Here is a 14707-nt window from a genome sequence, read left to right as displayed (position 1 = left end):
TAAATTCTATCCATCCATCCATTTTCTGAGCCGCGTCTCCTCACTAGGGTCGCGGAGCATATCCCAGCTATCATCCTATCCCAGCTATCATCTGGCAGGAGGCGGGGTACACCCTGAACTGGTTGCCAGCCAATCGCAGGGCACATACAAACAAACAACCATTCGCACTCACATTCACACCTACGGGCAATTTAGAGTTGTCAATTAACCTACCACGCATGTTATTGGGATGTGGGAGGAAACCGGAGTGCCCGGAGAAAACCCACGCAGACACGGGGAGAACATGCAAACTCCACACAGGCAGGGCCGGGGATTGAACCCCGGTCCTCAGAACTGTGAGGCAGACGCTCTAACCAGTCGACCCACTGTGACGCCTATGCTAAATTCTAACTTAATAAATTCTAACTTAAAAGTATTGCCTGTACAGTAATTTAAAATTATGTGATGGCTAAAGTTGGTCCTTTGTGTATTTCTGTTATTTCTTATGGTGAAAAGTGAATTTGAAATCCCAAATCAAAGATTGCCCAGGCTCCCTGAACAGATTGTGTTGAACTTTCAAGGGTCCACTCTTTATATTCATATAAACAATTGCAAATAAAAGACCCATATTTAAATGGTATTTATTGAAGCATTTTGTAGTGTAGGCATCAAATATCTCTCTTCTCTCTTTATCGCAAAAACAAGATACCGGAATGCCTTCTGCAGAAGACCATCCTCGACTTTCCAAGGTAAGAATGGTGCAAAGTAGATGTATGACCAGGTTTTTGTCACAAGTTTCATGTTGCATGATTTATTTCAGGAAGAGCCCCAACAAGTCTTGCAATGTTCCTATTTCACCACCTCAATATTTTTTGGCCAAACTTGCCCAAAGCTGCAAGGACTGTCCTGAACAGAAACCCCTGATTGCCAAAATAGCAGATGATATGGAATCCGTGGACATCCCTTTTAGTCATGTTCCTCAAGGTTACCCCATATCCTCCCAGCACCTTGTTCCATCAAAAGAGGATTTTACATATCACAATAATGCTCCTAAATGGCCACAGCTTCCCCTGACTCATCACAGCCCAGAAAGTGTTAACTGGGAGATATCTGACAATCTGAGGCAGATCATACGCAAGAACAAGGTGTCCAGAGAGCGGATGCAGAAGATGTACCTGAGCAACCACCCTAACGAGACCTGCACATTTAAACCAGTACCAAGTGACCCGCAGAACCTGATACTCAAGATGGTGAACAAAATGTCATGCAGATCAGCTCAGGAAGAGGAGGAAATGAAGAGTCAAGCACTTCGTCTGTACTGTCGCAATGTATGTGTCAACTGGACGCCCTGTAATTTGGTCATTGACCCAAATTCTCCATGGCTGGGGGCCCAGCCTCATGGCTTGGTGTACGACCCAAAAGAAGATCCCAGTTTTGGACTGGTATATGTCAGCTGTTCCAGCCTCCAGAGTTTCATAGACTGCCCCTTCTTGAGATTCAAGAATGAATTAGTGTTCCTAAAAAACACAGACGAGCACTATATACACATCCAGGGAGAGATGATGGTGACTGGCACGTCGTGGTGTGACCTGCTGGTGTTTGCCAAGGAAGACATACTGGTTCAGAGAATATACAGAGACAGATGCACCATTGAGAGAATGAAGGGAAAGTTGGATGAGTATTATTTTTATCAGTATCTGCCAAGTATTTCAAAGTGATGTCCACTATTTCAAAATGCTGGCATACACATGCACGGCAACTTGTTGGTGCTACTGGAAGTGAGTTTTTGTAATGTTTCATTCAATACAGTTTTTTATTCCTTGCACTAAAAATGTTGATGTAGTTGGATCATTCGTGGCTATTGGTGCCTTTTCCTCCCCCATGAAAACAATGTTTTACTTGAAATTAATAAAATGTTAATTATAAAAACATTTCTAACATTTACAATTAACTAGTCTGCTTTCTAACATTTACATTTAACTAATTGAATTTTCAAAGACACTCCAGTCTGTGCAGTCTAGACAGCTTTGAAGTTCTATCTTTGCGTCATTGGTCCACTTCACTGTTTTCACCGTAGGCTTCATGCATTTAAGTTTTTGCCTGTTTGTTGGTATGAAGTGAATTAAGAAGTGATCAGACAAGCCCAGAGCTGCATGAGGTATAGCACGGGATGCGTTATTTACTGTAGTATAGCAGTGGTCTAACATTTTATTTTCCCTGGTAGGGCAGTCGATGTGCTGCTTCTATTTAGGGAGTTTGTGGTAGAGTTTGGCTTTGTTAAAGTCCACAAAAATAATGAGGGGTGAGTCTGGGTGCTTTTTTTTCAATTTTGTTTACTTGTTCAGCGAGCGTTAGCAGTGCGACGTACGTATTAGCTTGAGGAGGAATGTCAACACTGGTGTTGCGAGGATGAAAGATGTGAACTCATGCGCCGAGTAGAATGACTTACAGTTCAAAAACAGCGACTCCAAGTCCGGGCTGCAGTATGTGGTGAGCTCTGTGATGTCAGTACACCATTTTTCTTTGCTATAGAAGCATATCCCGCAGCCTTTTGTTTTTCTCGATAACTCCATGACGCAGTCTGCCCGGTGAAGTTGGAAGCCCGGAAGCATTACGGCGCCATTGGGGACATGTCTCCGTAAAGCACAGGGCGGCGGAACGTCCGAAGACTTTACTGGTCTTTGTCAGAAGATGAAGCTCGTCCATTTTGTTGGGTAGGGAGCGTAGATTCGTGAGGAGGATCGACGGGAGCGGCATTCGAAATCCTCTCTTACGGAGCTTCACTTGGATGCCGGCGCGCTTCCCCCTTCATCGCCTTCGCCTCCATGCTCCGTACGCCGCGGCCGCGCCACCGGGGAGTAACTCAGGAAAAAAAACTGAGCAGATTTGCAAAAGTTGGTGAAAGAAAGTCCAGAGTAGACTCCCTAATGTTTAGCAAGTCTTTCCTCGTGAAAGTGAGTCGCGTAATGTCTCCAAAGACGAACTAAAAACACAAAGCCATAGACAATACTAGAGAGCACTTAACTGAGGCGACCAAACGGTTAGGCATGGTTCGGCCCCATCTTGGATAAAAAAGAAAAAGAAAATAAAGGTAGTTCCCATGAATCCACATTTTGGATTCGAAATCACTCTTGTGGAGGGAAATTAAAGGAGCAAATAAGGTAAGTGTAAACTTTGTCTGCCTTTTCTTTTGCTTGTAAGTTTTGGGATCTTAACCTCTATGTCCTACTGATTAATTTCCACCGATCGGCTAAATTATGATGAAAATCAGCAGCATTAAAAAACAAAAAAATTCACAAGCTTATGTTTTTTTGTCTACAGGTAGCGAGATAAAATTTGCGCATTCACAAAGCAATGTCTAATTTTAATTAATAAAAATTACCGTTAGGTGTTTTCCTTACTGGGTGAAATTATTAAGTACTGTAATTTCTCATGTATAATGCGTTTTTACAATGCATGATTTTGCTTCTACCCATATGATCAAAACATGAAGTATTATCTGTATTTTGTTATTTTTTTCATTCTGAAGGTAAGCATTTTATTTGAACATGTAATACTTTCTATTTACTTGCTCTTATTTTGAAATTCACATCCCTACTTTTGTCTAGTAAATGAGACTACACACAGTTGTGCTCATGTTTGATTACTCAGGCAGAATTTGTAAGATGGGTACAATTCTTTAAAGAAAACATGAAGGGCCAGGTGAAACACATTTAATTTTATTTGATTGCGATTCAAGTTAAACTGTCAAGCATTATCATTAAACAAAACACAATTAATAGATCTAAATATAAATCTAAATGTTTATTTCAAACAAACGTTAAAACCTTAAATAATATTCCCGTTAGAAAATGCGTTACCCCGGTGTTCATGTCTGTAGAATGTCACAGAGTGACAACAACCTCACTTCTCCAAATTGGAAAAAAGCAATACTATTTTAAACCTGTGGCTTCAAAGAGATTCATCAATTTTAGTTAACTAAAGCTGAAGGTGTTTCCAGTTTTCTGTATCTAACTCGTTCTCTCATCCCAGCTGACTTTGGGTGTGAGGCAGGGTACACCCTGAACTGGTTGCCAGCCAATCACAGGGCACATATAAACAACCATTTGCTCTTACATTCACACCTACGGGCCATTTAGACTCTTCAATTAACCTAACGTGCATGTTTTTGGAATGTGGGAGGAAGCTGGAGTACCCGGGAAAAAAAACATGCAGGTTCAGGAAGAACACGCAAACTCCACACACACAAGGCCGTATTTGAACCCGGGTCCTCAGAACTATGAGGCAGATGTGCTAACCAGTCGGTCACCGTTCCAACAATCATTTGAAAGATTACACATGTAAATTTAAAAAATAATCACAGGTATTAAAGTAGATGGTAAAAATGTAATAATAACCAACCAATAAATTGGTCAAAAACAAAAACAAAATGAAGTTTTGATGAATATTCAATTCAGAAGTTGTAACTGTCATGCAAATTGATGAAGTCTGCCCACTGTTTTTCTTTTACTTCTTTGTTTTTCCTTTTTTCCATCTCTTTCTTCTGTTCTTTACTTTGCATTTTGATACTGTTAATACTGCATGTTACTGCCTTGTCTGGAAGAATTGGATTGACTGAGTTTAATTTGTATTGTAAAAAAATTCAATAAAATCCTACAAAAAAAAATTAAAGCTAGAGCGTTCCCTGATGGCATCACGACTAAACAATCGCTTACATGTCATTTGGCCTAGGCAGACCGATTGAGAAAACAGAGTAAATAGCTTTAATTATGAGTTACAATTATGATTTAGGTTCTTCTCTACTGCCATAGTCTGAATGTGTGAAGTGTCAGTGGAAAAAACATTACACTAGGTAAATTGCTTCAAAGGGAGAAACCGTAATTGACCTTTCACCAGGTAAGTGGATACAAAATAGGTGTGATAGAAATTCATACATAGTTATTATTACATACATTATTGAGGAACTGGTTAAAAAAAAGTTATTCCAAAAATGCAGTCCTACACTTGCTATAACTATGACACGCACTTCATTTGGCCTGCTTTTATTCTGGTCGAGGTGATTCTTCAATGATTGGGCCGAAATTGTGAACGTCGTGTCCTCTGGGCCAAAGAGGAGAAGAACCATCCGGACTGTTATGGACACAAAGTTCAAAAGCCAGCATCTGTGATGGTATGGGGTTGTGTTAGTGCCAATGGCACGGGTAACTTACACATCTGTGAAGGCACCATTAATGCTGAAAGGTACATACAGGTTTTGGAGAAACATATGCTGCCATCCAAGCAAAGTCTTTTTCACGGACGCCCCTGCTTATTTCAGCAAGACAATGCCAAACCACATTGTACACGTGTTACAACAGCGTGACTTCGTAGTAAAAGAGTTAGGGTACTGGACTGGCCTGCCTGCAGTCTAGACCTGTCTCCCATTGAAAATGTGTGGTGCTTGATGACATTATGAAGCGTAAAATACGACAACGGAGACCCCGGACTGTTGAACAGCTGAAGCTGTACAAGCAAGAATAGGAAAGAATTCTACCTACAAAGCTTCAAAAATTAGTGTCCTCACTTCCCAAATGTTTATTGAATGTTGTTAAAAGAAAAGTTGATGTAACAGTGGTAAACATGACCGTGTCCCAGCTTTTTTGGAATGTGTTGCAGCCATAAAATTCTAAGTTAATGATTATTTGCTAAAAACAATCAAGTTTATCAGTTTGAACATTAGCTTGTCTTTCTAGTGTATTCAATTACATATAGGTTGAACATGATTTGCAAATCTTCACTGACGGTGTGGTGGTACACTCGCCTGACTTTGGTGCGGGCAGCGTGGGTTCAGTTCCCACTCAGTGATGGTATGAATGTGAGTGCGAATGGTTGCCCGTGTCTATATGTGCCCTGTGATTGGCTGGCGACCAGTTCAGGGTGTAGTCAGCCTTTTGCCCGAAGTCAGCTGGGACAGGCACCAGCACCCTGCGACCCTAACCAGGATACGTGGTGTTGAAAATGGATGGATGGATGGATGATTTGCAAATCATTGTTTTCCGTTTTTATTTAACACAATGTTCCAACTTCATTGGAATTGGGGTTGTACAATCCGAGTGGAAAAAATCCGACTTCCTACTTTTCTGGAATGCAGCAATAGATATGAGTAGAAATAGTTCTCACAATCGTACTGGCGTGTTTCCTTCTGCTCCCCAAGAGGTCGCTGCGCTCGCACAACATCAAATAGACGCAGAGTTGATTTGCCCAGAATCAGATGACGTAAAGCGGACGCGTTCTATTTGAGACTGGCTACAAGATAAACACCCAATTTTAAACGTCTTGTCATGGAGGTGGCTTTACGTGTATGACAGCAACAGTACCACTTTTGTCTTTCTGCGCCTGTGAGCACACCGAGCGGATATTACAATTGTTTTGAAAGAGCACGCGCTCATCAACTCGTTCGCCACTCCCCCCCCCCCCCCCCACTCCAAAATCTCGTTTTGCCATAATGGTTGTAAAGAAAACGTACGTGAATATCGGCTATGCCTCGTTCGGTTTTCTCGTGGGGATGTCTGCTTTTCTTGTGTGGAACGTCGTGTACAGACAGCCGTGGACAGCAGCCATGGGAGGACTGTCAGGTAAAGTGGAGTCATGAAGCGTGCTCGTGCTTCGTCAACAAAATGTCTCCTTTGGTTGAATAAGAAGATAACGCCTTAAACATGAGCCATGAGGGTTAAGCAGGAATCCGTTTGGCTTTGGCTCCCTAAACTTTTAACTATATAGACCCATGTAAAGTACACCAGACAACTATTAAAGCAGGATACACACACCGATCGTTGTGAATGTGAGAGATCCCACAAATGAAGCCTCTCTCTCTCTCTCTCTGTGTGTGTATGTATATATATAAATATATATATATAAAGTTTATAAAGCCAACATATATATATATATATAGACAGCGTAGCATACACTTTACAGGTATTGTCAGGAATATAAATCATTTTCAAAATGTAAAAAAAAAAACAAAAGGGAAAGGAAGACCTGGACCGTGGCAAAGTCTTGATGGAATCTTATTGTAATCAATATCTGTAACACAACTTATTGGAGTAGTTTGCATTTTGTGCGGGTCTTAACTGTACACCCAAGACTATTTGTTACTTTTTGTATTTACATTTTTATTTTATTTTATTTACATTTTCAGGAGTGCAATGTCATGTTTGTGTTGTCAAAACTCTTTATTTAAATCAATTCAGGTTAAAAACTATAGCAGGTCATAGCAAACAACCATTTTGAAGTGATTTCGATTATGCAAGTGTATCCATGGATGTGACCTTTGAGCTTTTTGATGAGGTTTGTAAATGCCTTGCTGAAAATTCTGCTGTCTTTACCTCTTTACTGTGCTGTAATCCACTTCACTTGTGTATCATTTCTATATCTTGTAACATTTTGCCTCCAGTACAAGCAGGGAGCTCTAAATGTGGAAAAGTGTTCTTAAGTGACTCACTGTGCATTAACATGCTGAGTCATTATGTGATCACAAGTGTCCAAATCTGACAGTTGTCATACTTGAGTTAAACAGCTGTGTGTGCATCTTTTTTCTAGTATTGTGCAACACTGTTGACTGACTATCTTATCATAGAACCATTATTGTCTATCTTTCTTTTCTGCAAGTGAATTGTTATTGAAATTAGGAAGACGCTATGGCTTCATGAATATTTGGATAATTACAAAACTTGAAAATGTGCTTTTCATTTAGAGACTTGATCGGTATAGGAATGGATTAATGGCTAGTAAAGAATTTGCTACATTGCAGGTTATTGATTGCTGACTAATCATGAGGTGAAGCAATTGAGGAAACATTGAGTGTACTACTTCGCTGCAATCTGCAATGATTGCACACCTCTGTTTTAAAAAAAAATGAAATGTACACTTTTATACTAAGTCCATGTTAGAGAGTCACTCTATGGAGGTCTAAATAGCCAAAATATGGGGACCTTTAAGCCATTAAACTCACCTTTTGGTAATTTCACATAATAATAAATTTTAGGGAATACATGCAAATTATAATAGCAAAGTGGACTACACGGGCTATAAGTAGCTGCATCGGGAGGGAACCAGAAACATACTTTGTTTCACTTTTGACAGTGCACGAGGTGCATTCAAGGAACACCAATTACATTACATTAGCCATTTACCATGGGGTTAGCTCAGCGTTAGCGTCTGCTCCATGCTCCTTGCAATTGTTTTCATTTTGTACTTGTGTTTGACTGTTCATACCCTTCAGTAAACGAAAGTGCATCAGTGACTCTCACTCTCCTTTTTTCTTTGTGTCATTTTGCTTGAGTGGCGGCGTATCTGAACTTCGCTCGTAATGCTCGTTGGCTCGCAACACAACGCAAAAAATTGACCTAGCGACCGCTCGTAACTCAAAAAACTCCCAAGTTGGGGAACTCATAAGTCAATGTACCACTGTATTGTGTTGTGATTGAAGTATGTTTGTTCTGCCCTTCAGGTGTGCTGGCACTGTGGACCCTAATCACCCACATTATGTACATGCAAGACCACTGGCGGACCTGGCTGAAGGGGCTCAAATTGTTCTTCTTTGTTGGTGTATTCTTCTCTTTACTCACGGTCGTTGCTTTCATCACCTTCCTGTCAATTGCCATCCACGACAAGGAGTGTGAGTCCCCAATCATTGTTCTCATAGTATAGAAGGATGTTGGAGTATGTGTGAGATGTACTCATCTCTTAGTTTTTGAGTGACAAACCACAACCGCTGACAAATACTCAGGCTTCTTGTATGGAATCTCTAAATTTGAATATTGCTATATACACTATATTGCCAACAGCATTCGCTCACCTGCCTTGACTCACATATGATTTTAAGTGACATCCCATTCGAAATCCGTATGGTTTAATATGATGTTGGTCTACTCTACGCAGCTATAACAGCTTCAAAGACTATCAATAGGTTTAGAAGTGAGTTTATGGGATTTTTTCCCCCCATTCTTCCAGGAGCATATTTGAGAGGTCACACATTGATGTTGGACGAGAAGGCCTGGCTCATTGTGTATCAACCCAAAGGTGTTTCATCGGGTTGAGGGCAGGGCTCTGTGCGGGCTGTCAAGCTCAGAAATACCCAATTTCCAAATTTGTGGGAACAGTTTGGAGATGGCCCCTTCCTGTTCCAACATGACTGTGTCTCAGTGCACAAATCAAGGTTCACAAAGACATGGATGGATGAGAGGGTTTCATGTGGATGAACTTGACTGGTCTGCACAAGCCTGACCTCAACCCTATAGAACACTTTTGGATGGCCCTGTGTGAAAAAGTAATTCATGATTTTAAAAGGGGGCCCTCTGTTAAATCATGAATTAACTGTGGCTAATCACATTTTTGGGAAAGCTGAGTTAATTTTCACTGACCACACCCAAGGCTGATTACCTCCAGAAATGTTCAATCAAGAAATCACTTAATTAAAACCTGACAAAATAAAGTTGGCCAAAACATATCAAAAAGCTGCAACAAAATGCCACGATGCAAAGAAATTCAAGAACAGAAGAGAAATAAATTAATTGATGGCTATCAATCTGGAAAGTGTTACAAAGCGATTTCATAAGCTTTAAGACTCCAGCGGACTAAAGTGAGAGCCATTATCCAGGAATGGAGAACATGTGGAACAGTGGTGAATCTTCTCACGAGTGGCTGGCCTACGGAATTTACCCCAAGAGCGCAGCGACGAGTCATCCAGGAGGTCACAAAGGAAGCCAGGACAATATCTCAAGAACTGCAGGCCTCCCTTGCTTCAGATTCCCAAGACGCACGGGAGAATATTCTATGGACTCACAAGACAAAAGTTTAACTTTTTTTGGAAGGTGTGTGTCTCGTTACATCTGGCATAAATGTAACACAGCATATCAGAAAAAGAACATCAACAGTCAAAAATGGTTGTGGTAGTGTGATGTTCTGGGGCTGCTTCACTTGCTGTGATTGAAACCATCAGTTCTGCTCTTGACCAGAAAATCCTGAAGGAGAAAGTTTGTGAGCTTGTTGAAGCGCAAAAATAAAAAATAAAAAAAAGGTTTTGGAGTGGGCGGCACGGTGGGTGACTGGTTAGCACATCTGCGGACTGGGGTTCAAATCCCGGCCCCGCCTGTGTGGAGTTTGCATGTTCTCCCTGTACCTGTGTGGGTTTCCTCCGGGTACTCCGGTTTCCTCCCACAAATTGCCCATAGGAGCGAATGGTTGTTTGCTTATATGTGCCCTGCGATTGGCTGGCGACCAGTTCAGGGCCCGCCTCTCGCCTGAAGATAGCTGGGATAGGATCCAGCACGCCCGTGACCCTAGTGAGAATAAGCGGTACAGAAAATGGATGGATGGATGGTTTTGGAGCGTTCTAGTCAAAGCCCGACTTGAATCCGATTGAAATGCTGTTTTTAAACCTTCAAAAGGCAGTTCATGCTTGAAAACCCTCCAGTGTTGCTGAAATTAAACAATTCTGCAAAGAAAAGTATCGCCAGAGAGATGTGAAAGACTCATTGCCAGTTATAGAAAACGCTTGATTTCAGTTGTTGCTGCGTGTGGCCCAACCAATTAGGTTTAGGGGGCAATTATTTTTCACACAGGACAAGGTAGCTTTGAATATTTTATTTTCTCTAAATAAATAAAATCAAAATTTTAACCATACTAAAGCATTAAAGTGGGGAAACTATGCAAAAAAAAAACAACTAAGAATGGTAGAATAGACTTGCTCCTTTAATCCATCCATTTTCTGAACCGCTTATCCTCACTAGGGTTGCGGGAGTGCCGGAGCCTATCCCAGCTATCAACGGGCAGGAGGCGAGGTACACCCGGAACTGGTTGCCAGTCAATCGCAGGGCACATTTAAACAAACAACCATTTGCACTCACATTCACACCTACAGGTAATTTAAGAGTCTTCAATCAACCTACCACGCATGTTTTTGGGATGTGGGAGGAAACCGGAGTGCCCGAAGAAAACCCACGCTGGCACGGGGAGAACATGCAAACTCCACACAGGCTGGGCCGGGGATTGAACCGTGGTCCTCAGAACTGTGAGGCAGACGCTCTAACCAGTCGAACACCGTGCCGCCCTCCTTTAATCATGGAACAAATTGAGAAACATATTACAACATATGAATAAATTATAAGTATCTTAAAAGTGACACAGTGACAATTACAACTACTGGACACTGTTTCAGGCTCACGTTTGTGCTCCAAAGAGTAGTTTTTTAAAAATGTATTTAGCTTTGTGTTATTAACACGGCGGCACGGTGGATGATTCTGTTTCATCAATGCGTTATAATATCAGTGACAATGTAATATTTTTCTCACCTGCAGCCCTGACTGACCCTCGTAGTCTCTACCTGTCCTGTGTTTGGAGCTTCATGAGCCTCAAGTGGTCTTTCCTGCTTGCTCTGTCCTGCTACCGCTACCGCAAAGAGTTCACCGACATCAGCATCCTCAATGACTTCTGAAGGCCGTTACTATTGTCACACCGTAAATAAACAGAACTGCTTTCATCTCCTTGTGCCAGTGGGGTAGATACAACGGATGACTTAACACTCAGCGTATGAATGAATGAATGAACTTCCGCGCGCATGCACACAGACACCGACACACACACAAACACACACACACACACACACGCACACACAGACCAGTGATGGGCGGTTCATTACCTTGATCTTTAGTGAGGATTTACTTGACTTAATCCACCTCTTGATACCACCACTGTCACATTGCAATTATAGAAACCATCAATACCATACAAAAACACAATATAACAGCCTGTGAAGTGAATTTAACATCTGATTGGTTAAAGAGACAGTCCCATTGCTAATATAGATTAAATTACAATGGCCATCATTATTGAATCTGAAGGCCCTGGGCAGATTAGAATGACATGGTAGCACAGAGAGGCTGAAATGATTGGATGATTAAAAAAAAAATCCAACATACACGTACATGAAGCAGTGCAGCCAAGAGCTACGAAATGAAGAGAATGTTGGGAATAAATTAATACAATTTCGTGGAACAAATATTTGTAAATGTAGGTCAGTGCTTCTTATAGTGTTTAGGTCAGCAGAGAAGGCCTTGCGGGGCCTGATGGCTCACAACTGATGTATGCGCATACAGTAGATAAATCGTGTGTCCTTTATCTCTGTTTAATCTCCTCAATTTGCCTCAGTGGTAATTGCAGTTTTGTGTGATTGTCAGTAGGGGGCCTTACCACTCCAACAATATCCCATCTTTGTGATATTTTGTACCAGTACAAGCACTTTTTGTGTTGTTTCAATGTAAAGTGAGATATGACAGAGCATTTTCTTTTCCTTTTGACTTTTCTTTCCAACTTTTTCATTATGTGGCTTAACCTTGGAATGAAATATAATGAAGATGAATGATGATTGTTGTTTCACGCAATAACTGCACATGCTTTTTAAAAAATATTGATTATATACGCTCCTGATAATATAAATCTAATACAACGGTTTTATATTTTTGTTGCTCACTGAGATTATTTTTGCTGTCTTTCGACCATGTGAGAAGGCACTGTGTATCAGTGTGAGTATGAAGAAGTGTCGCATTATTAAATTTACTTTTTACCAAGACCCCTGTGAAATCTGGAAAAAAACACAAACCAGGAGTAAAACACCTCCCATTTTAGTCAGTGGGTTTCTGTTCCTGCAAAATATTTCATTGCTCTGTACTTTTGCAAAGGAATAAAACTTCTCAGGAAAGGTTGGAGATCTTAGCTATAAGTAGAGGTCACTGTCAGGCATTAACAGCAGGATTTGCACCAATGAAACGGCTCCCTCAGCCGCCTGAGAAATATTTCTCAAGAAAAACACCCCACAGCATCGCTGAAGCGACAATAAATGCAGGCCAATAACCTTTGAAGTCAGTCAATTATACCATCCATATTTTGATGTTGTCCCTCAAAGGGGAGGTGCCGGGCTCTTGCTGCAGTTTGATTTGGTTGCAGCTTTTCTTGAAGTTGATGTGAAAAATATGCCTTCACTGTGTGGTCCTAATTATCCATGTACAAGACAATATGTATGTTCACTGTTGGTTAATAACAAGAAATACACTTAACTGTATTCATTCTTCATTTCACTATGTATTAAGCACATTTTTTTGCTGGTGCTTTTGTCCTAATAGCATTCAGTCAGCTTGTTTGTTAGCTCCTACAGTCTCCTCGCATCTTGGTAATTGCAATGTTGTGGTCATATCACCATAGTAACATTTTTAGCTGAGTGTTATAAACTTTGACATTAGGAAACTAAAAAACTACCCTTCTCAGGTTCCATTAAGCGAAATGGGGTTTTGGAACCAAATCTGCCCTATAAACTTTATATACTAGCCTGTAAAATGTGTGTGTGTGTGTGTGTGAATATCTGGTATGTAAAGAGGGGTGGGGTCTCATTTTATTCAATTATGGGTCCCCCTTTCTACACAAATCAGGGAATAAAGTAGTCTCAAGTATTAAATGAAGTCTGGCAGAGTGCCGTGAGACAGGGTGTTTATAGTTTCGACTTTCAAATATCTTAAACATCAGGTACAATAAAACACTAAAAAGCCACAGCTCCAGTATTTAACAGCTAATGAAAATATTGTTTTGGTCACACACGTGACTGCTTAGACCAAGATGACACCTATGTACTTACTTTACAGTACTGTCCACCCCTTTCCATGTTCAAGTATGCAGAGACAGGAGGAGAATGGTCCATATACTCCACAGCAGGTGTCCTCTGACAACAATAGAATATTGATATGATGCAAATATATATAAGGTGCCAATACAGTATAACTTTTGTAAAAAGCCACAGATACCTATATATACTGTGTGTGTGTGTGTGTGTGTGTGTATATATATATATATATATATATATATATATATATATATACACAACCCCAATTCCAATGAAGTTGGGACGTTGTGTTAAACATAAATAAAAACAGAATACAATGATTTGCAAATCATGTTCAACTTATATTTAATTGAATACACTTCAAAGACAAGAAATAATGTTCAAACTGATAAACTTTATTGTTTTTAGAAAATAATCATTAAATGGCTGCAACACGTTCCGAAAAAGCTGGGACAGGTGGCAAAAAAGACAGAGAAAGTTGAATGCTCATCAAACACCTGTTTGGAACATCCCACAGGTGAACAGGATAATTGGGAACAGGTGGGTGCCATGATTGGGTATAAAAGGAGCTTCCCTGAATTGCTCGGTCTTTCACAAGCAAAGATGGGGCGAGGTTCACTTCTTTGTGAACAAGTGCGTGAGAAAATAGTTGAACAGTTTAAGGACAATGATCCTCAACGTACAATTGCAAGGAATTTAGGGATTTCATCATCTATGGTCCATAATACTACATCCGTAAGCGCAACTTGAAACTACTACGCAAAGCAAAAGCCATTTATCAACAACACCCAGAATCACCGCCGGCTTCTCTGGGCCCGAGCTCATCTAAGATGGACTGTTGCAAAGTGGAAAAGTGTTCTGTGGTCCGACGAGTCCACATTTAAAATTGTTTTTGGAAATTGTGGACGTCGTGTCCTCCGGGCCAAAGAGGAAAATAACCATCCGGACTGTTATGGGTGCAAGGTTCAAAAGCCAGCCTCTGTGATGGTATGGGGCTGTTAGTGCCAATGGCATGGGTAACTTACACATCTGTGAAGGCACCATTAATGCTGAAAGGTACATACAGGTTTTGGAGAAACA

The 14707-nt window shown here is 40.8% G+C and overlaps 1 protein-coding gene across 5 annotated transcripts in view; it reads left to right on the top strand.

Annotated features, from left to right (window-relative positions):
- Positions 1–13123, top strand: part of LOC133408367 (heme transporter hrg1-A-like) — a 36597-nt gene extending 23474 nt beyond the window's left edge. For 3 of the 5 annotated variants that reach the window (XR_009769299.1, XR_009769300.1, XM_061687174.1), the window contains 2 exons: positions 685–728; positions 800–1933. Coding sequence is in view for 3 of the 5 variants with exons in the window: in XM_061687174.1 (XP_061543158.1) it covers positions 685–728; positions 800–1697 (942 nt within the window). In the remaining 2 variants the exon portion in view is untranslated. Of the gene's footprint in view, positions 1–684; positions 729–799; positions 1934–6234; positions 6594–8467; positions 8636–11315 lie in introns of those variants that run through there. The other 2 variants (XM_061687181.1, XM_061687179.1) reach the window with 2 other exon arrangements.
- Positions 13124–14707: the final 1584 nt, after the last annotated feature.

This window comes from Phycodurus eques, chromosome 10 (assembly GCF_024500275.1).
Source record: "Phycodurus eques isolate BA_2022a chromosome 10, UOR_Pequ_1.1, whole genome shotgun sequence".
NCBI classification, from domain to species: Eukaryota; Metazoa; Chordata; class Actinopteri; order Syngnathiformes; family Syngnathidae; genus Phycodurus; species Phycodurus eques.
This window is presented reverse-complemented; position numbering and strand designations above follow the sequence as displayed.